Raw genomic sequence first — 25,062 nt, 5'->3', positions numbered from 1 at the left:
ACTGTTAGCGGATGAGGAGGTATGTGGGCGGGTAAGGGAGGCTATCCAGAATTATGTGGAGATTAATGACACAGGGAGATTTCGGCAGCAACGGTATGGGAGGCACTGAAGGCAGTAGTGAGGTGGGAGTTTATTTTGATACAGGCTCATTGGGAGAAGGTGGAGCGGGTAGAGATGGATAGGCTGGTTAGGAAAGTTCTCCAGGTGGACAGAAGGTACTCGGAAGCCCAGAGGCGGGGTTGTTGAAGGAGCAGCAGAAGCTGCAGATAGAGTTTGGTCTGTTATCCACAGGGAATGCGGTGGGGCAGTTGAGGTAGGCGAGAGGGGTGGTGTATGAATATGCGGAGAAGCCAATAGGATTCTAGCACACCAGCTCAGGAAACGGGAGACGGCCAGGGAGATAGGAAGAGATAAGGATAGAGGCGGGAACAAGATCTTGGACCCAGCGGGGTGAAAGGGGTGTTCACGGAACTTTACAGTCGGCTGTATGAGTCGGAGCCCTCAGCTGGGGTGGTGGGGATGAGGCAATTCTTGGAGGGTTTGGAGTTTCCAAAGGTGGAGGAAGGGTTGGTGGAGGGGCTGGGAGCCCCGATCGGGATTGTTGAAGTAGTAGAGGGATTGGAGGCCATGCAGTTGGGCAAGGCTCTGGGGCCTGACGGATACCCAGTGGAACTTTGAGAAGTTGGGGGGGGGGGGGGTTAGTTTAGTTTGTTTAGGTTAGGCGGGATCAGCAAGAGGAGATGGAGGGATTGGGGAATTGTGTGTATAAGCCATGTTGGCTGGGTATGATTGTTGGTTGGGGGCTGTTATGCACTGAACTATGTTTACATTTGTATTTGTATATTTTTGTTATCATAAAATCATAAATGCCTTAATAAAATGTTTTTCAAAAAAATATAGAGTACAATTTTCTGTGTCATGTTCTCTAATTTTGAGGAAGTGATACATTTGTTTCCTTACCAAGCCTTCTTGGATATTACATAATCTGCCGTGGGTCCATCAAAGCCATTGAAAGTGGTTAAGGTACTGACAGTGTATGCTCCCATGTTTTGAAGGAGAAGCCAATTTCCAATCTTAAGTTCAGGCAGCTTCCAGATATCAGTTATATAATCAAATGCATCACAGGTGGGTCCCCAAACCATTGTCCTATACAGTTTTTGGTCAGGAATGTCTTTCTGTTGGAAATAAATACCAGGTCAATGTTGTTAACTTCAAAGCAAAACTTGTAGTGAAGTGAATGGTCAACCTTTCCTGGTCCCTTAGACTTTTCCCTGCCTCGTCACGGGCATGAAGAGCGGACAATGGGATGCTATAATCACCATAGCATCCATCACTGCTTTGTGATCCCGGATCAACTGACTACATCAGAGTTGGATGTTTCTCAACTGCTTTCAAACTGGGCAGGGTCATTGCATCTCAAATTCTCACCTATGGAATTTTTGTGATGACAGCAGATATCCTTAGGACAAACACAAACCATGTCCAATATCACTGAATCATTTTTCTTCTTTGTTCTTTCATGATATGTGTCGCTAGCAAGGGCCAGCAGTTGCTGCACATTCCTAATTACCATTGAACAGAGCGGCAATTAAGAGTCAACCACATTGTGGTCTGGAGTCATGTGTAGGCCAGACCAGGTAAGGATGGCAGATTTCCTTCCCTAAAGGATATTTGTGCATCTGATAGTTTTTTAATGGCAATCATCAATGGTTTCATGGTCATAATTAGTCTTTTAATTCCAGATTTTTATTGAATACACATTTCAACCTGGGTCCCCAGAGCAGCGTCCTGGGTCTCGGGATTACTAGTCTCATGACAATGCCACTCGCCCATTGCCTCCCCTCACTAACCAAACTATCTAATGGATTCCACTCTTTGCATGCTGTAAGAAAGCTGGGAAACAATACTAAACCGACATGCATGGGTATTGGCAACCCTGCTGCTGATTACCTACCGTCCCTCCTCCGTTGATGAATCAGTACATTCCCTGTTGAAATATCACTTGGAGGAAGCACTAAGGGTAGCAAGGGCACGGAATGTATTATGGGTGTGGGACTTCAGAGACAATCACCAACAGTAGTTCCATAGCTGTAAGTTGCAGCAAACTCATCGGCGGAACAAAATGAACTGGACAAAGTTGGGAAAGGCCACAATCCATTTCTAAAAGAGAAAACCGTGCCGGAAACCATAAAGATGGAAATTTAAACCCAACACAACACACAAAAAAAGGCTCTTTTCAGAGCCGCACTGAGGGTGAGGAGCTAGACAAGTTTTTCACGATTAATGAGGGACAAACTCCTGTGATGAATAGTCCCTGCAAGCTCCATTCACCTGAAAACACAATGGTGAGAAATTCCTATTCTGCGAATGAAGACCACAGTTTAGATGATTCAGTGCTGAATGCTAAAAAGAACCATTTGCAGATGAAGAAGTCCAACAGACCTAAGAGTGTTACTTCAGATTGCATCTTACAGTTTGCAGCAGGGTATATCTGAACGTGCAGATTCATTGCAGATTGCTGGTCAAACTAGTTCTATGAAGCCGAAATGATGGAGATTTTGGAGCAAGATCAATTACTGTTTGAAAAGCAGTGCGATGAAGAGCTTTTGACCTTAAACCGCATGTAGGCAGAGGCTGCTCATTCTAGACAAGCACTATAAGCAATAAAATATACAAAAACAAGCATTGAGGTGAAACTTCTGAAAGCTGCCTGTAGGGGGCAGCAGGGAAAACCAGACCTGTGAGAGACACTCCTAACTGGGAGATAAAGGTAGGAAAACTTCTGAAAGCTGCCTGTAGGGGGCAGCGGAGACAACCGGACCTGTGAGGAACACTCCTGACTTGGGACGGTGAGTATACTCTCCCAGCCCACAGAAATCCCCAATTAGTTTAGAGTGTTGAGATTTTGGGGTGGGTGAGTGGATACATGCATTTACGTTTGCGGGCGTTAAAGTAAATTTGTGTAAAAGTAAGAATTTTCGTTATGCCGTTTAGTCTCTCGTTTTTACATAGTATTTTTATAACCTGTGTTTGTGTGTGATAGTTTGAGTTGTGGAGGACCTAACTCTCTTGAATAAATTATTTAATTTTAAACCTACCATTGTTGCAGTCTCACCTTCCCTTCACTGTCTGCTCTGGTCGAGTCACAATAATTGCCAGGACATAATTCCGTAGTCAAAGGGAATCCGAGCGCTTTGAACACGCTCACTCAAGAGAGGCTACTGGTTAGGAATAAAGAGTGGTCCCTCTTTTTCTCTCTTGTAAAGCTGCACTAGTGGGGCGCTTCCGGGTGACATTTCACCATCGCAGGAGAGAGACTCAGACAGGCGTAGGTGGCAGTCAGGGTAACTGACTGCGTGGCATAAGGACAACTTCACTGGTTAGATATAAACATTGAGACTTGTTCCCTCTCTCATGCGAAGCTGTCCCAGTGCGACACTTCCGGGTTGTGGTTTCAACACCTGCAGGAGGGAGACACCCACAGTTATCTGTGACACCCAATAGCAGCTTGTTGGAGCAAAGGAAACCCTGTTACAAGCACCACTACAGACCGAGTTGCTGAGTCTGAAATGTCCGAGCTGATAGACTGGAACTTCAGCCGGTGGCGAGGGAATCGGCAAGATGAAGAAACCTACTTGGACTCATCTTCACCAATCCACCAGTCACAGATCCACCTGTCCATGACAGTATTGATCGGAGTGACCACCATTCAGTCCTTGTGGAAATGAAATCCCGTCTTCACATTGAGGATATCCTCTACCATGTTGTGAGGCACTACCATTGTGCTAAATATGATTTTGAACAGATCTTGCAACTCAAAACTGGGCATCCATGAAACACTGGAGGCCGTCAGCAACAGCAGAATTGTATACAACCACAATCTGTAACCTCATGGTCTGGTATATTCTCAACTCTATCAATGCCATCATGTCAGAGATCAACCCTGATTCAAGGGTGGCTACAGCATGGCAGGAACCGCATCAGACATACCTAAACATGAGGTGCCAACCTGATGAACTTCCGGGACTACTGGCATGCCCAACAGTGGAAGCAGCCTATAATAGACAGAGCCAAAACCAACAGATTAGATTAAAGTTCTGCTGTCCTCCATATCCAGTCCTGAATGGTGTATCCCCATCCTCAATGATGGGGGAGACCAGTGCATCAGTGCAAAAGACAAGGCTGAAGCATTTTGCAACCATTTTCAGCAAGAAGTGCCGAGTGGATGATCCATTTCGACCGCCTCAGGAGGTTCACAGAATCCCAGATGCCAGTCTTCAGCCAATTTAATTCACTCCATGTAATAAATGCTGCTCACAGCACCATGGTTCAATTCCGGCCTTGGGTGACTGTCTGTGTTGAGTTTGCACGTTCTCCCCATGTCTATGTGAGTTTCCTCCGGGTGCTCCCGTTTTCTCCCACAGTCCAAAGGTGTGCAGGTTAGGCGGATTGGCCATGATAAGTTGCCCCTTAGTGTCCAGAAATGTGCAGGATACGTTACAGAGTTATGGGGATAGGGTGTGGTGGATGGGGGAGTGAACATGGTTAGGGTTCACTTTCAGAGGGGCGGTGGGGCCAAATGACTTCCATCCGCACTGTAGGAATTCTATAAAATGGCTGCAGGCACTGGATACTGCAAAGGTTATGGGTTCTGATCACATTCTAACAATACTACTGAAAACTTGTGCCTCAGAGCTAGCTGCACCCTTAGCCAAGCTGTTTCAATACACCAACAGCACTGGGATCTAGCTGGAAATGTGGAAAATTGCCAAGATATGTCCTGTACGCAAAAATCGAGACAAATCCAACCCAGCCAATTATCAACCCATCAGTCTAGTCTCGATTGCCAATAAAGTGATAGTAAATGTTGTCAACGGTGCTACCAAGTGGCACTTATTGAGCAATAATCTGCTCACCAAGGCTCAATCTGGATTCTGGCATGGCCATTGAACTCTTGAACTCATTACAGCCTTGGTCCAAATATGGACAAAAGAGCTGAACTCCAGAGGTGAGGTAAGAGTGATAGCCCTTGACGCCAAGGCAGCATTTGACTGAATGTGGCATCAAGGAGCTCTAGCAAAACTGAAGTCATTGAGAATCAAGGAGAAAACTGTCCACTGTTTGGTGACACACCTAACTCAATTGTGGTCAATCACCGCAGTCCCAGGACATTGCTGCAGGCATTCCTCAGGCTAGAACCTCAGGCCCAACCATCTTCAGCTGTTTCATTATCTTCCCTCCATCACAAGGTCAGAAGTGGGGAAGTTCTTGGATGATTGCACAATGTTCAACACTATTTGTGACTCCTCAGATACTGAAGCAATCCTTGTTCATAAGTAGCAAGACCTGGACAATATCCAACCTTGGGCTGATAGGTGGCAAAGTAACATTCTCATCTCATAAGTGCCAGATAATGCCCAGTTCCAACAAAAGAGGAACTAACCATCTCCCCTTAACATTCAGTGACGTTACCTTTACTGAACTTCCCATTATCAACGTCCTAGGGATTTCCATTGACTAGATTCTGAACGGGGCTCACCATACAAATATTGTGGTTACAAGAAGTCAGAGACTGGGAATTGTGCAGAGAGTGATGCACTTTCTAACTCCTGAAAGCCTATCCACCATCTACAAGGCACAAGTGGAATGGAATAGTCTCCACTTGCCTGGATGAGTGCAGCTCCAACAACACTCAAGCTCAACATCATCCAGCCCACTTGATTAGCACCCCACCTGCCACCTTAAAAGTTCAATCCCTCTACCACTCGCGCACAATGTGTTCAATGTTTACCATCACAAGATGCACTGCAGCAACTCATTAAGGCTCCTTCGTATCACCTGTCATACTTGGAATGCGAGCATTAGTAGGTGATTAAATCTTTACAGATCCAGAGATGGGGTAATCTGTAAAGATCTGTAAAGATTTAATCACCTGCTAATGCTCGCATTCCAAGCATTGTCTGGCATCTTTGAATCTGTCTATATATATATGTTTCTGGAACAGACCTCTTCATTCACCTGAGGAAGGAGCAACGCTCCGAAAGCTAGTGACGTCGAAACAAACCTGTTGGGCTTTAACCTGGTGTTGTAAGACTTCGTACTGTGCTCACCCCAGTCCAACGCCGGCATCTCCACGTCTTTGCTGAACCAGGAAGAGATGTTTCCCAGACTTGGTTACCTAAACAATATTTTGTGGTAACTATTAGTTGGATTTGACCTGCATAGAATTACTACCATTGGATGTTATTTGGGAAAATTGGTGCCCCAGTGATTTCAGGTAATATGGGTATATTTTGGGAACAAGGGGCAACTTCAGATAAGTATATTAATAACTAAACAGGTAATTTTACATATCATAGTGTATATTAGTCTTTTGTCATGTTATTTTTTCTTTCACGTTAATAAATATTCTTTATTAATTGTTTACACAATGAATGGTCTGGTTCCTCACTGGGTTGTCAGAGTCCTGATTGCCAAAGCAAATCTTTGCCCAGCTCAAGGAAGGACAAAGGAAGTGCTTCAAAGATACCCTGAAGGCTTACCATAAGAACTGTTACACAGATGTCAATGCCTTGGACACCCTTTTTCAGAAAAGATCTACTTGGAAGAACCTCCTGATTCTTCGAGGACGCTGATGTCAAGAGGAGCCCCGGAAAATGAGCCTGAGAAACAAATACCAATGAACTAGAGTCCAAGGACTGATCTCACCTCTCGGAAACACTTGCCATGTATGCAGTCAAAGGTGCGGCTCTTGGACTTCCGGTGGCGGCCATGGTGTGAGTGGTCACACATTTGGTGGCTTCTGCTAGTGGTGGTATTTTTGGACCTGTTCCCCGGTTATCGGATGGATGGATTGAGCAAAAAAAGTGCAGGAGGAGTGGAAGGTGAGAGTGTCCCACCGGTGGATGGATTTGTGGACCAGGAGTGGTCTAAAAAGAAAGGAGCACTTGGAGGGAGGAGAAGCTGTACCTGCGACACAGGAGAAGAATGGCGGAGGGTCAGGGACCGGCGCTACCCTTTCAATGGTCGATGGCGCAGTTGGTGGGCTTCTTGAATGAGAGGTTCACCCAGCAGAGGAAGGGGAATCTTGAGGACCTGGCGAGGGTGGTGGATCCGATTAAGGCGAGGATTGACCACCTGAAAACAAGGTAGGAGGCCCAGAACCAGGCGATTCAGAAGGTGGAGGAGACGGTGGGGGAGCACGAGGAGCAGCTTGCCTCGATGGTGGCCGAGTTGGGGGTGATGCGGGATAATCAGAGGCGGCTGCAGGAGAAGATGGAGGACTTGGAGAACCGGTCCAGTAGGCAGAAACTGAGGACGGTGGGGCTGCCGGATGGCAGTGAGGGAGCGGACACTGGCTCGTACCGGGCTCAGATGTTCGAGACATTGCCTGGAGAGGGTGCCTTTGAACGATACTTGGAAGTGGACCGGGTGCACAGGGCGCTGATGAAGAAGCCGCAAGGGAATGAGCCACCGAGGTCGATGGTGGAGCGGATCCTCAGTTGGGCCAGGCAGATGAGGTGATGCACCTGGGAGAGAAGCAGTGAGCTTCGTGTGTATCAGGACCTGGGTGTGGAGCTGACCAAGAGGAGAGCGGGGTTCACTAAGGTGAAGGCGGCCCTCTTCAAGAAGGGGGTGACATTCGGAATGCTGTACCCGGCGTGCCTATGGGTGACTTATAAAGATCGTGAATAAAGGTTGGGACGCAGAGGAAGCGATGGAATTTGTCAGGGACAATGGACTGGCAAGAGAAGGAGGACATTGAACTTTTGAGGAGATGTTCATTTTCTGTTCCTTTCTGTTCGTGTTTACTTTCGGGCCATTGCCCCGTATTTTTCCTTTGTGGCGGCTGGGTGGTTGCTCTTTTCTTTGTGTTTGGGTTGGTGTTGTTTTGTTTTTACTGGGATAATGTTTGAGCGGGGGGGGGGTGGAGGGGGAAGAATCAGCGGTGGGGTAGGCGCCATGGGCGGGGGCTACCAGGTTAGCTGGGTGGGCTAGTTCACGGAAGCGCAGTGGGGGGTGAGCAGGGAATTAGAGAGTTGATGGGTGTTGGGATTGTTATTTTGTGGTGGGGGGAGCTGACAGGGGAGGGGTTTGTAAGGTGTGGTATGGGGAGGGTCATTAACGCTGGACATCGAGGGCAGGCCTGAGGGGGTGCGGGACGCGGGCTGGAGGCTGGCCCAGGAGGGGATAAGGTTGATTGGAGGGGGGGCGGCAGGGTGTCGGCAGACTGATTACATGGAATGTGAGAGGGCTGAATGGCCCGGTCAAGTGGGCTTGTGTATTTGCACATTTAAGGAGTGTAAATGCAGACATGTCTCTTCTGCAGGAAACACACTTGAAGATTGGGGATCAGACTAGGCTTAGGAAAGGGTGCACAGAGCAGATATTTCATTCTGGATTAGACTCAAAGACGAGGGGGGGGTAGCAATATTGATTAATAAATGGGTAGCTTTTGAAGTGGGGAGTACAGTGGCAGATTCTGGGGGAGGAATGTTATGGTGAGTGATAAATGGGAGGGGATGCTGGTGGTGTTGGTGAATATTTATGCTGCAAACTGGGACAATGTGGAGTTCATGAGGTGTGTATTGGGGAAGATCCCTGATCTGGGCTCGCACTGGGGTGTTTTTAATATGGTTCTGGATCCAAGGTTGGATCAGTCGAGTCCGAGGTCAGGGAGGGTGTTGGCGGTAGCAAAGGAGCTGAAGGGGTTTATGGAGCACATGGTGGGTGGTGGATCAATGGAGGTTTGAGAGGCCGAGGGTGAAGGGATTTTTGTTTTTCTCCCATGTGTACAGGGTGTACTCCCAAATTGACTTTTTTTCGTGCTGGATAGAACATTGTTGGCAGGGCTGGTCGGTTCGGAGTACTCCGCAATTGTAGTGTCGGACCTCACGCTGCACTGGGTGGACGTACCAGTAAACAGGGGAGGGGGTCAGCGCTCACAGAGGAGGTTGGATGTGGGGCTTTTGTCGGACGAGGAGGTTTGTGACTGGGTGGGGCGGCCATTCGGGGATATGTGGAGCTTTGCGACACGGGAGATGTTTTGACAGCCACGTTGTGGGAGGCACTGAAGGCAGTAGTGAGTGGGGAGTTTATCTCAATACGGGCACACAGGGAGAAGACGGTGCGGGTGGAGATGGAAAGGCTAGTGGAGGAGATCTTGCAAGAGAACAGGAGGTATTCGAAGGCTCCAGACGCGGGGTTGTTGAGATAGCAGAAACTGCAGATGGAGTTTGGGCTTTTATCCACGGGAAGGCGGTAGGGCAGTTGAGTAGGGTGGTTTATGAATATGGGGAGAAGGCGAGCAGCATGCTGGAGCATCAATTGAGGAAACAGGAGGCAGCGAGGGAGATTGGCAAAGTGAAGGACAGGGGTGGAGAACACTGTCTTAGACCTGGTGAGGGTAAATGGTGTGTTTGGGGATTTCTACAGGAAGCTGTATGAGTCGGAACTCCCAGCCGGGGTGGAGGGAATGAGGCGGTTGTTGGAGGGGTTGGAGTTCCCGAGGGTGGAGGAGGACCTGGTGGAGGGGCTGGGAGCTCCCATTGAGCTGGTAGAGGTGGTGGAGGGGCTTAAGGTAATGCAGTTGGGCAAGGCCCCGGTCCCAGATGGATACCCAGTGGAGTTTTATAAAAGATTTTGGGGGATCCTGGGGCCTTTGCTGGTAAGGGCGTTTAACGAGACCAGGGAGTGGGGATCCGAACTTGGGTTTCCAGAAGGCGCCTGATAAGATGCTACACCAAAGGTTATTGCAGAAAATAGAAGTTCATCGTGTAGGGTGTAATATATCAGCATGGATAGGATATTGGCTGGCTGGCATTAGCCGAGAGTATGCATAAATAGATATTTTTCTGATTGGTAGGATGTGATGATTGACTGCAGGCTCTGTGCTGGTACCTCAACTTCTTACAATTTATATTAATGACTTAGATGAGGGGGAATGAAGGCATGGTAGCTAAATTTGCAGATGATACAAAGACCGGTAGAAAAATATGCTGTGAAGAAGACATAAAGAGTTTGCAGGACTTCCGGGTGCGGCGATGGGACTTCCGGGTGCGGCGATGACCAGCTAAGTCGCACGTTTCGGCAGCTCCCGGTGGAATGGACTTTTGGGCTCTTGATAGGAGCCCCATCGGCAATTTTAACGGCAAATAACACTGTGCGGTAATCCAGAAGGGAATCCCCCCTGGACACGGATGGAAAAAAGGGAGGAAAGTAGCCGGATTGCGGTGGATCCTCAAGAGCAGCGGCCAGAAAGGCAGGCACAAAGCAAGATGGCGTTGGAAGGAGGCAGTTTAATATGGGGCCCTGACCAACAAGAGTTCCTGCGGCGTTGCGTAGATGAGCTCAAAAAGGAGATGAAGAAGGAGCTGTTGGCCCCGCTATTACAAGCGATTGAGGGGCTAAAGGAGGAGCAAAAGACCCAGGAACAGGAGCTTCGGGTCGTGAAGGCAAAGGCTGCTGAAAATGAGGACGACATACAGGGCCTGGTGGTGAAAACGGAGATCCACGAGGCACAACACAAAAGATGTGTGGAAAGGCTGGAGGTGCTGGAGAACAATGCGAGGAAGAAGAACTTAAGGATTCTTGGTCTTCCCGAAGGTGCAGAAGGGGCGGACGTCGGGGCATATGTGAGCACGATGCTGCATTCGTTAATGGGATCGGAGGCCCCGACGGGTCCGCTGGAGGTGGAGGGTGCCTATCGGGTTATGGCGCAAAGACCGAGGCTGGAGAAATTCCTCGAACAATAGTTGTGAGATTTCTCCGATACAAGGACAGAGAGATGGTCCTCAGATGGGCCAAGAAAACTCGGAACAGTAGGTGGGAGAATGCGGTGATCCGCGTGTATCAAGATTGGAGTGTGGAGGTGGCGAGAAGGAGGGCAAGCTTTAATCGGGCCAAGGCGGTGTTGCATAAAAGGAAGGTCAAATTTGGAATGTTGCAACCGGCAAGACTGTGGGTCACACATCTAGGGAAACACCACTATTTCGAAACGGCAGACGAGGCGTGGACATTTATTGTCGAGGAGAAGCTGGAGTGAGCGGGCCAGAAAAAGAACGTTTGGGGCAAAAGTGGCGGGGTGAATTTGTGGGATGAAGGGGGGAAAAGGGGGAAGAGAGGACTTCCCAGATTGTTAAACCTGCGACCCTGTAACTTCTCTCTCTTCCCCATGTCGTGGGGGAGGGGGTGAGGGAGGATGAGGAGCTGTGGGCGCCGGCCATTGGGGGCGGGGCCAAAAGGGGAAGCGCGGGCTTTTTTCCCGCGCTATGGTAATCATGGCGGGAACAGGGAAGCAGGAAGGAGGGGGCCTCGCACAGTGTGAGCCGAGGTCACGGGGGGGAAGCCGAGGTTGGCCAGAGTTTGCTGATTCTGGGAGCAACATGGGGGGTGCAATTACGCTAGCTTGGGATCTAGCGGGGGGGGGGGGGTTAACTGGGTTGCTGCTGCTGGGGAGAAGGGGGAGCTGGTATGGGAGGGGGGGGTCGGGGCGGGGGGGCGCCGCCTGAGGGGGGTACAGCTACGTGGGAACCGGGTGAGGAGCTGGATTGAAAAAGGAAATGGCTAGTCGTCAAGGGGGGTGGGGGGGTAAAGAGCCCCCCAACCCGGTTGATCACGTGGAATGTGAGGGGGCTGAACGGGCCGATTAAGAGGGCACGGGTACTCGCACACCTAAAGAAACTTAAGGCAGATGTGGTTATGCTTCAGGAGACGCATCTGAAGCTGACAGACCAGGTTAGACTTCGCAAAGGATGGGTGGGGCAGGTGTTTCATTCGGGGCTAGATGCAAAAAACAGGGGGGTGGCCATACTAGTGGGGAAGCGGGTAATGTTTGAGGCAAAGACTATAGTGGCGGATAGTGGGGGCAGATACGTGATGGTGAGTGGAAAACTGCAAGGGGAGGCGGTGGTATTAGTGAACGTGTATGCCCCGAACTGGGATGATGCCAATTTTATGAGGCGTATGTTAGGACGAATCCCGGACCTAGAAGTGGGGAAGTTGGTAATGGGTGGAGACTTTAATACGGTGCTGGACGCAGGGCTGGACAGATCGAGGTCCAGGACCGGAAGGAGGCCGGCTGCAGCTAGGGTGCTTAAGGATTTTATGGTGCAGATGGGAGGAGTAGATCCCTGGAGATTTAGTAGACCTAGGAGTAAGGAGTTCTCTATACTACATAAAGTATTTTCACGAATAGATTTTTTTGTTTTGGGAAGGGCACTGATCCCAAAGGTGACGGGGTCGGAGTACACGGCTATAGCCATCTCGGACCATGCTCCACACTGGGTGGACCTGGAGATAGGGGAAGAAAAACAACAGCTTCCACCCTGGAGAATGGACATGGGATTATTGGCAGATGAGGGGGTGTGTTTAAGGGTGAGGGGGTGTATTGAAAGGTACTTGGAAATTAATGATAATGGGGAGGTACAGGTGGGAGTGATCTGGGAGGCACTGAAGGCAGTGGTTAAAGGGGAGCTGATATCTATTAGGGCACATAAAGGAAAGCAGGAGGGTAGGGAAAGGGAGCGGTTGTTGAAAGAACTGCTGAGGGTGGACAGACAATACGCGGAGGCACCGGAGGAGGGACTATACAGGGAAAGGCAAAGGCTACATGTAGAATTTGACTTGTTGACTACGGGTAAGGCAGAGGCACAATGGAGGAAGGCACAGGGTGTACAGCATGAATAGGGGAGAAGGCGAGTAGGTTGTTGGCCCACCAACTGAGGAAAAGGGGAGCAGCGAGGGAGATAGGGGGGGTGAGAGATGAGGAGGGAGAGATGGAGCGGGGAGCGGAGAGAGTGAATGGAGTGTTCAAGGCATTTTATGAAAGATTATATGAAGCGCAGCCCCCGGGCGGGAAGGAGAGAATGATGCGCTTTCTGGATCAGCTGGCATTTCCTAAGGTGGAGGAACAGGAGAGAGTGGGGCTGGGAGCACAGATTGAGACGGAGGAAGTAGTGAAAGGGATTGGAAGCATGCAGGCGGGGAAGGCCCCGGGACCAGACGGATTCCCAGTTGAATTCTATAAGAAATATTTGGACTTGCTGGCCCCGCTACTGATGAGAACCTTTAATGAGGCGAGGGAAAGGGGGCAGCTGCCCCCGACTATGTCAGAGGCAACGATATCGCTCCTCCTAAAGAAGGAAAAAGACCCGCTGCAATGCGGGTCATACAGGCCCATTTCCCCCCTGAATGTGGATGCTAAGATTCTGGCCAAGGTAATGGCAATGAGGATAGAGGATTGTGTCCCGGGGGTGGTCCATGAGGACCAAACTGGGTTTGTGAAGGGGAGACAGCTAAATACAAATATACGGAGGCTGCTAGGGGTAATGTTGATGCCCCCACCAGAGGGGGAAGCGGAGATAGTGGTGGCGATGGATGCCGAGAAAGCATTTGATAGAGTGGAGTGGGATTATTTGTGGGAGGTGTTGAGGAGATTTGGCTTTGGGGTCGGGTATATCAGGTGGGTACAGCTGCTGTATAGGGCCCCGATGGCGAGCGTGGTCACGAATGGACGGGGGTCTGACTATTTTCGGCTCCGTAGAGGGACGAGGCAGGGATGCCCTCTGTCCCCGTTATTGTTTGCATTGGCGATTGAACCCCTGGCCATGGCACTGAGGGGTTCCAGGAAGTGGAGGGGAGTACTTAGGGGGGGAGAAGAACACCGGGTATCTCTGTATGCGGATGATTTGTTGCTATATGTGGCGGACCAGGCGGAGGGGATGCCAGAGATAATGCGGATACTTGGGGAGTTTGGGGATTTTTCAGGGTATAAACTGAACATGGGGAAAAGTGAGCTATTTGTGGTGCATCCGGGGGGGCAGAGCAGAGAGATAGAGGATTTACCGTTGAGGAAGGTAACAAGGGACTTCCGGTACCTGGGGATCCAGATAGCCAAGAATTGGGGTACATTACATAGGCTTAATTTAACACGGTTGGTGGAACAGATGGAGGAGGATTTCAAGAGATGGGACATGGTGTCCCTGTCGTTGGCAGGTAGGGTGCAGGCGGTTAAAATGGTGGTCCTCCCGAGATTCCTTTTTGTGTTCCAGTGCCTCCCGGTGGTGATCACGAAGGCTTTTTTCAAAAGAATTGAGAAGAGTATCATGAGTTTTGTGTGGGCTGGGAAGACCCCGAGAGTGAGGCGGGGATTCTTGCAGCGTAGTAGGGACAAGAGGGGGGGGGGGGGGGGGGGGGGGGGCTGGCACTACCGAGCCTAAGTGAATACTACTGGGCCGCCAATGTTTCAATGGTGTGTAAGTGGATGGGAGAAGGGGAGGGAGCGGCGTGGAAGAGATTGTAGAGGGCGTCCTGCAGGGGGACTAGCCTGCAAGCAATGGTGACGGCGCCGTTGCCGTTCTCACCAAAGAAATACACCACAAGCCCGGTGGTGATGGCTACATTGAGAATTTGGGGGCAGTGGAGACGGCATAGGGGAGGGACGGGAGCTTCGGTGCGGTCCCAGATAAGAAACAATCATAGGTTCGTTCCGGGGAGAATGGATGGGGGATTTGGAGCATGGCAAAGAGCTGGGGTAGTACAATTAAGAGATCTATTTGTAGATGGGACGTTTGCGAGTCTGGGAGCGCTGACGGAGAAATATGGGTGGCCCCAAGGGAATGCATTTCGGTATATGCAATTGAGGGCTTTTGCGAGGCAACAGGTGAGGGAATTCCCGCAGCTCCCGACGCAGGAAGTGCAGGATAGAGTGATCTCAGAGACATGGGTGGGGGACGGTAAGGTGGCGGACATATACAGGGAGAGAGGGACGAGGGGGAGATCATGGTAGATGAGCTGAAAGGGAAATGGGAAGAAGAACTGGGGGAGGAGATTGAGGAGGGGCTGTGGGCTGATGCCCTACGTAGGGTAAACTCATCGTCCTCGTGTGCCAGGCTAAGCCTGATACAATTTAAGGTGCTACACAGGGCGCATATGACTGGAGCACGGCTTAGTCAATTTTTTGGGGTAGAGGATAGGTGTGCGAGATGCTCGAGAGGCCCAGCGAATCACACCCACATGTTCTGGTCATGCCCGGCACTACAGGGGTTCTGGGTGGGGGTGGCAAAGATGCTTTCGAAGGTGGTGGGGGTCCAGGTCGAACCAAGCTGGGGGTTGGCTATATTTGGGGTTGCAGAAGAGCCGGGAGTGCAGGAGGCGAGAGAGGCTGACGTGTTGGCCTTTGCATCCCTTGTAGCCCGGCGCAGGATATTGTTAATGTGGAAGGAAGCCAAACCCCCGGGGGTGGAGACCTGGATAAACGATATGGCAGGGTTCATAAAGTTAGAACGGATTAAGTTTGTGTTAAGGGGTTCGGCTCAGGGGTTCACCAGGCGGTGGCAACCGTTCGTCGACTACCTCACAGAAAGATAGAGGGAATGGAAAAGAAGGAGATAACAGCAGCAACCCAGGGGGAGGGGGTGGGGAGGAATCGGACGGACTCTCAGGGATGTTATTGTATATGTATAGGTATTTGGTATATGTAATTGTATATTGGATTGCTGGACTGTATTTTTGGAGAGTATTTATTTTGGACAAGGCAGTTGCCATTTAGTTTTGTTTTTTGTTTTTGTTTATATATTACTTATTTATTTGTTTAAAACTGGCCACGGTTATTTATATTGCTTTATTGCTGTGTAAAAGAAACACTACGTATTGTTATGTTTGGCCAAAAAACTTGAATAAAATATATTTAAAAAAAATAAAATAAAGAGTTTGCAGACAGAGATAGATAGGTTAAGTGGGCAAAAATCTAGCAGATGGAATATAATATGGCAAAATGTGAAGTTATTCATTTTGTCAGGAAGAATAAAAAAAAGCAGAGTATTACTTAAATGGAGAACAGCTGCAGAATTCCAAAGTGCAGAGGGATCTAGGTGTTCTAGTGCATGAATCACAAAACGTTAATATGTAGCTACAGCAAGTACAAAGAACAAAGAAATGTACAGCATAGGAACAGGCCCTTCGGCCCTCCAAGCCCGTGCCGACCATGCTGCCTGACTAAACTACAATCTTCTACACTTCCTGGGTCCGTATCCCTCTATTCCCATCCTATTCATGTATTTGTCAAGATGCCCCTTAAATGTCACTATCGTCCCTGCTTCCACCACCTCCTCCGGTAGCGAGTTCCAGGCACCCACTACCCTCTGTGTAAAAAAACTTGCCTCGTACATCTACTCTAAACCTTGCCCCTCTCACCTGAAACCTATGCCCCCTAGTAATTGACCCCTCTACCCTGGGGAAAAGCCTCTGACTATCCACTCTGTCTATGCCCCTCATCATTTTGTAGACCTCTATCAGGTAACCTCTCAACCTCCGTTGTTCCAGTGAGAACAAACCGAGTTTATTCAACCGCTCCTCATAGCTAATGCCCTCCATATCAGGCAACATTCTGGTAAATCTCTTCTGCACCCTCTCTAAAGCCTCCACATCCTTCTGGTAGTGTGGCGACCAGAGTTGAACACTATATTCCCAAGTGTGGCTGAACTAAGGTTCTATAGAGCTGCAACATGACTTGCCAATTCTTATACTCAATGCCCCGGCCAATGAAGGCAAGCATGCCGTATGCCTTCTTGACGACCTTCTCCACCTGTGTTGCCCCTTTCAGTGACCTGTGGACCTGTACTCCTAGATATCTCTGACTTTCAATACTCTTGAGGGTTCTACCATTCACTGTACATTCCATACCTGTATTAGACCTTCCAAAATGCATTACCTCACATTTGTCCGGATTAAACTCCATCTGCCATCTCTCCGCCCAAGTCTCCAAACAATCTAAATCCTGCTGTATCCTCTGACAATCCACATCGCTATCCGCAATTCCACTAACCTTTGTGTCGTCTGCAAACTTACTGATCAGACCAGTTACATTTTCCTCCAAATCATTTATATATACTACAAACAGCAAAGGTCCCAGCACTGATCCCTGCGGAACACCACTGGTCACAGCCCTCCAATTAGAAAAGCATCCTTCCATTGCTACTCTCTGCCTTCTATGACCTAACCAGTTCTGTATCCACCTTGCCAGCTCACCCCTGATCCCGTGTGACTTCACCTTTTGTACTAGTCTACCATGAGGGACCTTGTCAAAGGCCTTACTGAAGTCCATATAGACAACATCCACTGCCCTACCTGCATCAATCATCTTTGTGACCTCCTTGAAAAACTCTATCAAGTTAGTGAGACACGACCTCCCCTTCACAAAACCATGCTGCCTCTCACTAATACGTCCATTTGCTTCCAAATGGGAGTAGATCCTGTCTCGAAGAATTCTCTCCAGTAATTTCCCTACCACTGAAGTAAGGCTCACCGGCGTGTAGTTCCCTGGATTATCCTTGCTACCCTTCTTAAACAGAGGAACAACATTGGCTATTCTCCAGTCCTCCGGGACATCACCTGAAGACAGTGAGGAACCAAAGATTTCTGTCAAGGCCTCAGCAATTTCCTCTCCAGCCTCCTTCAGTATTCTGGGGTAGATCCCATCAGGCCCTGGGAACTTATCTACCTTAATATTTTTTAAGCCGCCCAACACCTTGTCTTTTTGGATTTCAATGTGACCCAGGCTATCTACACACCCTTCTCCAGACTCAACATCTACCAATTCCTTCTCTTTGGTGAATACTGATGCAAAGTATTCATTTAGTACCTCGCCCATTTCCTCTGGCTCCACACATAGATTCCCTTGCCTATCCTTCAGTGGACCAAACCTTTCCTTGGCTACCCTCTTGCTTTTTATGTACGTGTAAAAAGCCTTGGGATTTTCCTTAACCCTATTTGCCAATGACTTTTCGTGACTAGCCCTCGTGACTCCTTGCTTAAGTTCCTTCCTACTTTCTTTATGTTCCACACAGGCTTCATCTGTTCCCAGCCTTTTAGCCCTGAAGTAATTAAGTAGACGCATGGAATGTTATATGTTTATATGACAGGAATTGAACATAAAAATGAGGATGTTATGCCTCAGTTATACAGGTGAGACCACATCTCAAATATTCTGTGCAGTTTTGGTCTCCTTATTTAAGGCAACGTGTAAATGTGTTGGGGCAGTTAAGAGCAGGTCTATTGGGCTGACACCTGGAATGAACGGCTTGTCTTATGAGGAAAGGTTAGACAGACTGGGCTTGTTTCCGCTGGAGGTTACAAGAGTGAGGAGTGACTTGGTTTAAGTATACAAGATCCTGAATGGTCTCGACAAGTTGGACGTAGAAAGGATATTTACTCTTGTGGGCGAGTCTTCAGCTAGGGGAAGTTTTAAAAACAGGTGTCATCCTTTTATGATGGAGATGAGGAAACTATTTTTCTCTGACAGTTGTCTGACTTTGGAACTCTGCCACAGAAGGTGGCAGAGGTGGGACCATTGACTATTTTTAAGACATAGGTGGATAGATTCTTGTTCGGCAAAATGATCTAAGGTTGTCGGGGTAGATTGGAATGTAGAACTTGAAATATAAACAGATCAGCCATGATCTTATCAAATGGCAGAGCAGGCTTGAGGGGCCGAATGGATGACTTCTGCTCCTATTTTGTATGTTCATACGCATGCTTGCATTTAAGACAATGGGAGCTGCAAATCAGCCAAATACACCAACAGACACTCAAACCCCCCTGTGAAATATGAAATAACCCGCTGGTTTTGACTGCCTTGAAATGTGTCAAAGGTTTCATAAATGAAAGATTAAAAATGTGATTACTTGTTCAACATCAATAACTGCAAGATGTATTAAATGAATTCCTTGTTGGAACATACAGACAGGAGGATTAAGAATTGGTTTTACCAAGCCAGGCACATATAGAAAAATCAAAATAACCTGGAAGAACAGCTGAAGGAAGCAGTAAGGAATCTCTCTCTCTGAAGCTAAGAGAGTCTGCCGCAAGGTGCAGTTACCCGAACTTCAAGTTAACTCTAAGATTTTAAAGGAAACCAGCTAACTTCAAATGCTACAATGATCAACAATCTATGCCTCAAGGACCAGCACACAACTTAATCATATATTCTTTTAACTTTTACTTGGACTCTAACTTTTCTTACTTCTAAGGTCTGTAGCCATCTGAGTTGGCCACATCCCGACTTAAAATGGAGAACCGCAAATGCAGAAGGGAAGTTCAGCCAACACAGGCAAAAACTAGCAGGTGCAAGTTACTGTGTATTAGATACTGCAGAAACCCAGACAGCATCGATACAAGCAGCCATCTGCATAGTAATGTAGCAGCCATTTACATAGTAATGAGCGATCCCTGGGAACAATCGAAACATTTTGAGGTAAACAAAGCCAAGCCAGACTCCTCGGCGCCAGCAGGAGCCAACACAAAAGAGGTTGTCCGTTAACCTCTTTTAAGACCGCCCAACGATCAGGGAACAGCTCCAGTATTGGAGAAATTGAACCAAGCGATTGGAACGAAGTCCAATCACTTGAAACCAGGTACGGGGTCCGCCCCGAAAGGCGGGAAGCCCATGGGGACTATAAAGCAAAGCCCCCAATTCAAATCGTCCTTCTTGACAGGGTCACTCAGCAAGCGAAGCAACCCTTGACAGTGACCTGTTCAGCTGCCGCTCCAAAGAAGTAAGTCTCAAGTCAATGCTCTCTATGAGATAGGTGCTCCTAGCTACCAGTCTATGCCAGCTTTTGAATCCTGCAGTTTCAGAACCCGAACGAAAGGCCATTTGTTCCCCTGACCTGGTGTTCCAGTCTGAAGCGAAGTATAGGCCTGTTAGTGATAGAAATAGCCTAGAAAGTAGAGTTTATGCATGAGTAGCGATTAACTGTGTATAATAAATGTGTATTGATTTGAATCTTACTAATTGGTGTGTTGAGTTATTGATCATTACTTGAACCTCGTGGCGGTATCATAAAGATACCTGGCGACTCTAGAGCAAAGGTTATAAAACAGAGCCAATTGAACCAACAAAAAGTTAGCAACATATGACTGGCGACATCTGACGGGACCCGATCTAGAAGTGGCTTAACCACTCCGGGAGACCCCATTATTTGAATTAGAAATCCAATTGGGAACAGAAAAACCACAAGTGTTCAAGCAGTTCTGATCAATCCTCAGAATTCGGAAGTGTGTTAATGCATGCGCAACTAACAGGGCTATAAGGTAATACTAATAGATTTTTTTGTTGCGGCAAAACTGTCGGGAGTTTGTATTTCGGAAAATAGCGAAAGCCGTACCCGTAATTACAGCACCGCCTTAGTACCCCTCGTTCCAAATTTAAGAAAGCATTCAGATAGGAAAGATGGCAATGCAGGCAATGCAACGCCTCATGAACCTCGAGGAATTCACGGTCGCAGCGACCAGCAGCAGTAGAGTAGGACAGTGTCCCGTTTGGGAAGAGGAAATCAGAAAGTACCTCAAAGGGAAAGAATGGCCCCTTTGGAGCGAATTCTGTGAAAATGAGGAAACAGGTCCCGGGAGTATAGAACATAGAACATAGAAAATACAGCACAGAACAGGCCCTTCGGCCCACGATGTTGTGCCGAACCTTTGTCCTAGATTAATCATAGATTATCATTGAATCTACAGTGCAGAAGGAGGCCATTCGGCCCCCTGAGTCTGCACCAGCTCTTGGAAAGAGCACCCTACCCAAACTCAACACCTCCACCCAACACCAAGGGCAATTTGGACATTAAGGGCAATTTATCATTGGCCAATTCACCTAACCCGCACATCTTTGGACTGTGGGAGGAAACCGGAGCACCCGGAGGAAACCCACGCAGACACGGGGAGGACGTGCAGACTCCACACAGACAATGACCCAAGCCGAAATCAAACCTGGGACCATGGATCTGTGAAGCAATTGTGCTATCCACAATGCTACCGTGCTGCCCTTAAGAACAAAGAAATCTACACTATATAATTTTCCCGTAATCCATGTACCTATCCAACAGCTGCTTGAAGGTCACTAATGTTTCTGACTCAACTACTTCCACAGGCAGTGCATTCCATGCCCCCACTACTCTCTGGGTAAAGAACCTACCTCTGATATCCCTCCTATATCTTCCACCTTGCACCTTAAATTTATGTCCCCTTGTAATGGTGTGTTCCACCTGGGGAAAAAGTCTCTGACTGTCTACTCTATCTATTCCCCTGATCATCTTATAAACCTCTATCAAGTCGCCCCTCATCCTTCTCCGCTCTAATGAGAAAAGGCCTAGCACCCTCAACCTTTCCTCGTAAGACCTACTCTCCATTCCAGGCAACATCCTGGTAAATCTTCTTTGCACCTTTTCCAGAGCTTCCACATCCTTCCTAAAATGAGGCGACCAGAACTGTACACAGTACTCCAAATGTGGCCTTACCAAAGTTTTGTACAGCTGCATCATCACCTCACGGCTCTTAAATTCAATACCTCTGTTAATGAACGCGAGCACACCATAGGCCTTCTTCACAGCTCTATCCACTTGAGTGGCAACTTTCAAAGATGTATGAACATAGACCCCAAGGTCTCTCTGCTCCTCCACAATGCCAAGAACTCTACCGTTAACCCTGTATTCCGCATTCATATTTGTCCTTCCAAAATGGACAACCTCACACTTTTCAGGGTTAAACTCCATCTGCCACTTCTCAGCCCAGCTCTGCATCCTATCTATGTCTCTTTGCAGCCGACAACAGCCCTCCTTACTATCCACAACTCCACCAATCTTCGTATCGTCTGCAAATTTACTGACCCACCCTTCAACTCCCTCATCCAAGTCATTAATGAAAATCACAAACAGCAGAGGACCCAGAACTGATCCCTGCGGTACGCCACTGGTAACTGGGATCCAGGCTGAATATTTGCCATCCACCACCACTCTCTGACTTCTATCGGTTAGCCAGTTCGTTATCCAACTGGCCAAATTTCCCACTATCCCATGCCTCCTTACTTTGTGCAGAAGCCTACCATGGGGAACTTTATCAAATGCCTTACTAAAATCCATGTACACTACATCCACTGCTTTACCTTCATCCACATGCTTGGTCACCTCCTCAAAGAATTCAATAAGATTTGTAAGGCAAGACCTACCCCTCACAAATCCGTGCTGACTATCCCTAATCAAGCAGTGTCTTTCCAGATGCTCAGAAATCCTATCCTTCAGTACCCTTTCCATTACTTTGCCTACCACCGAAGTAAGACTAACTGGCCTGTAATTCCCAGGGTTATCCCTAGTTCCTTTTTTGAACAGGGGCACGACATTCGCCACTCTCCAATCCCCTGGTACCACCCCTGTTGACAGTGAGGACGAAAAGATAATTGCCAACGGCTCTGCAATTTCATCTCTTGCTTCCCATAGAATCCTTGGATATAACCCGTCAGGCCCGGGGGACTTGTCTATCCTCAAGTTTTTCAAAATGCCCAACACATCTTCCTTCCTAACAAGTATTTCCTCGAGCTTACCAATCTGTTTCACACTGTCCTCTCCAACAATATCGCCCCTCTCATTTGTAAATACAGAAGAAAAGTACTCGTTCAAGACCTCTCCTATCTCTTCAGACTCAATACACAATCTCCCGCTACTGTCCTTGATCGGACCTACCCTCGCTCTAGTCATTCTCATATTTCTCACATATGTGTAAAAGGCCTTGGGGTTTTCTTTGATCCTACCCGCCAAAGATTGTTCATGCCCTCTCTTAGCTCTCCTAATCCCTTTCTTCAGTTCCCTCCTGGCTATCTTGTATCCCTCCAATGCCCTGTCTGAACCTTGTTTCCTCAGCCTTACATAAGTCACCTTTTTCCTCTTAACAAGACATTCAACCTCTCTTGTCAACCATGGTTCCCTCACTCGACCATCTCTTCCCTGCCTGACAGGGACATACATATCAAGGACACGTAGCACCTGTTCCTTGAACAAGTTCCACATTTCACTTGTGTCCTTCCCTGCCAGCCTATGTTCCCAACTTATGCACTTCAATTCTTGTCTGACAACATCGTATTTACCCTTCCCCCAATTGTAAACCTTGCCCTGTTGCACGTACCTATCCCTCTCCATTACTAAAGTGAAAGTCACAGAATTGTGGTCACTATCTCCAAAATGCTCCCCCACTAACAAATCTATCACTTGTCCTGGTTCATTACCCAGTACTAAATCCAATATTGCCCCTCCTCTGGTTGGACAATCGACATACTGTGTTAGAAAAGCTTCCTGGACACACTGCACAAACACCACCCCATCCAAACTATTTGATCTAAAGAGTTTCCACTCAATATTTGGGAAGTTAAAGTCGCCCATGACTACCACCCTATGACTTCTGCACCTTTCCAAAATCTGTTTCCCAATCTGTTCCTCCACATCTCTGCTACTATTGGGGGGCCTATAGAAAACTCCTAACAAGGTGACTGCTCCTTTCCTATTTCTGACTTCAACCCATACTACCTCAATAGGGTGATACTCCTCGAACTGCCTTTCTGCAGCTGTTATACTATCTCGAATTAATAATGCCACCCCCCCACCTCTTTTACCACCCTCCCTAATCTTATTGAAACATCTATAACCAGGGACCTCCAACAACCATTTCTGCCCCTCTTCTATCCAAGTTTCCGTGATGGCCACCACATCGTAGTCCCAAGTACCGATCCATGCCTTAAGTTCACCCACCTTATTCCTGATGCTTCTTGCGTTGAAGTATACACACTTCAACCCATCTCCGTGCCTGCAAATACTCTCCTTTGTCAGTGTTCCCTTCCCCACTGCCTCATTACATGCTTTGGCGTCCTGAATATCGGCTACCTTAGTTGCTGGACTACAAATCCGGTTCCCATTCCCCTGCCAAATTAGTTTAAACCCTCCCGAAGAGTACTAGAAAACCTCCCTCCCAGGATATTGGTGCCCCTCTGGTTCAGATGCAACCCGTCCTGCTTGTACAGGTCCCACCTTCCCCAGAATGCGCTCCAATTATCCAAATACCTGAAGCCCTCCCTCCTACACCATTCCTGCAGCTTCTATACTCTTCCTATACTCTTCTCCCAAGTATAGGACATACTTGGGAGAACCTGAGCGAGATTCACAAGAAGAGCTTAGGAAAAGCTCGCAAGCCGATGGCAATCGTGTCCTGTTTGGCACAAGTGCGGGGCACAGAGGAGGTCGTTAGGACGCTCCGGGAAGAGATAGAAGGCATACATCGAATGAGTAAGGTCGATGTCAGTGAGGTAGAGAAAGAGAATGCAGAGTTAAGGAGGAAGTTAGCCGCAAAAGACGGAGAGGTGGATGATGCCAAGTGGGCACACCAGTCTTGTCTGGCGCACTTAAGCAGCTTCCAATCCCAGTACAAAAAGGTCTATCAGGACACGCAACGTGCAGTCCTGGTACGAGAGGAAACAGAGAAGCAGGTAGAGGCATTGCAGAGGCAGTGTAGTGACCTGAAGGCAGCGTTAAGAGCACTCCATGCTGCCACCACGGAGCAAAGACAAAGCTCATTAGATCATGCAAAGTGCCGGAAGCAGATTTCAGAACTGCAATCTCTGCTTTCAGTTCAAAAAGGATTCCAGGAAGTCTTTGGATTACAGTTAGACGAGGAAGACGGCCCTGATTGGGAAGAATTGAGTGAGACAGCACAGAGATATGTTCAGGGAACATGTGCGCAGGGAAAGCCCCAGAAGAGAAAAGCGCCGCAATCCACCACATCACAGATAGTTCAGGCTCCAATGAACCCAGTCACCACCCACCGCACAGCCGCATCGGACGACACGGAATTTCTGTACATCACCCCCTTAACAGTGACCCAATTACGGGATGCGTGCGATAAAATCAAACCGTTCCTCCCCACCTCAGACCCCCATCACTTCTTTGCCAGAGTAAAACAGCAGGTGACCATGTACGGCCTGGACTAGCGAGAGCAAGTAAAGCCCACAGTTTTGAGTTTAGACCCTTCGGTCATAGCAGCCCTTCCCGACCCACAGAATGTAGGAGGAGGCACCCTTGCAGAAATGCATACTGCGATCCTAGACGCGATCGGGTATAACAGGGGTGACACCGTAGATGGCCTCAACAAATGCAGACAAAAGAAAACCGAGCACCCCACAGCGTTTACTGGACGTTTGTGGATCCATTTTGCAGCAGTTTTCGGAGACATAGACCACGCCCATTTGTC

General features: G+C 48.3%; 1 protein-coding gene across 1 annotated transcript in view; it reads right to left on the bottom strand.

Moving 5' to 3' along the window:
* The window catches only part of LOC140425313 (ornithine decarboxylase 1-like), a 239,110-nt gene that overhangs the window by 2,688 nt on the left and 211,360 nt on the right, over positions 1–25,062 (bottom strand). Inside the window, exon 9 of the mRNA XM_072509467.1 lies at positions 961–1,175. Within this exon, the coding sequence (XP_072365568.1) occupies positions 961–1,175 (215 nt within the window). The remainder of the gene's footprint in view (positions 1–960; positions 1,176–25,062) is intronic.

The sequence above is a fragment of the Scyliorhinus torazame genome, chromosome 6, assembly GCF_047496885.1.
Source record: "Scyliorhinus torazame isolate Kashiwa2021f chromosome 6, sScyTor2.1, whole genome shotgun sequence".
Classification (NCBI taxonomy): Eukaryota; Metazoa; Chordata; class Chondrichthyes; order Carcharhiniformes; family Scyliorhinidae; genus Scyliorhinus; species Scyliorhinus torazame.
The sequence above is the reverse complement of the archived record's forward strand: the minus strand, read 5'-3'. Positions and strand labels throughout refer to the sequence as shown.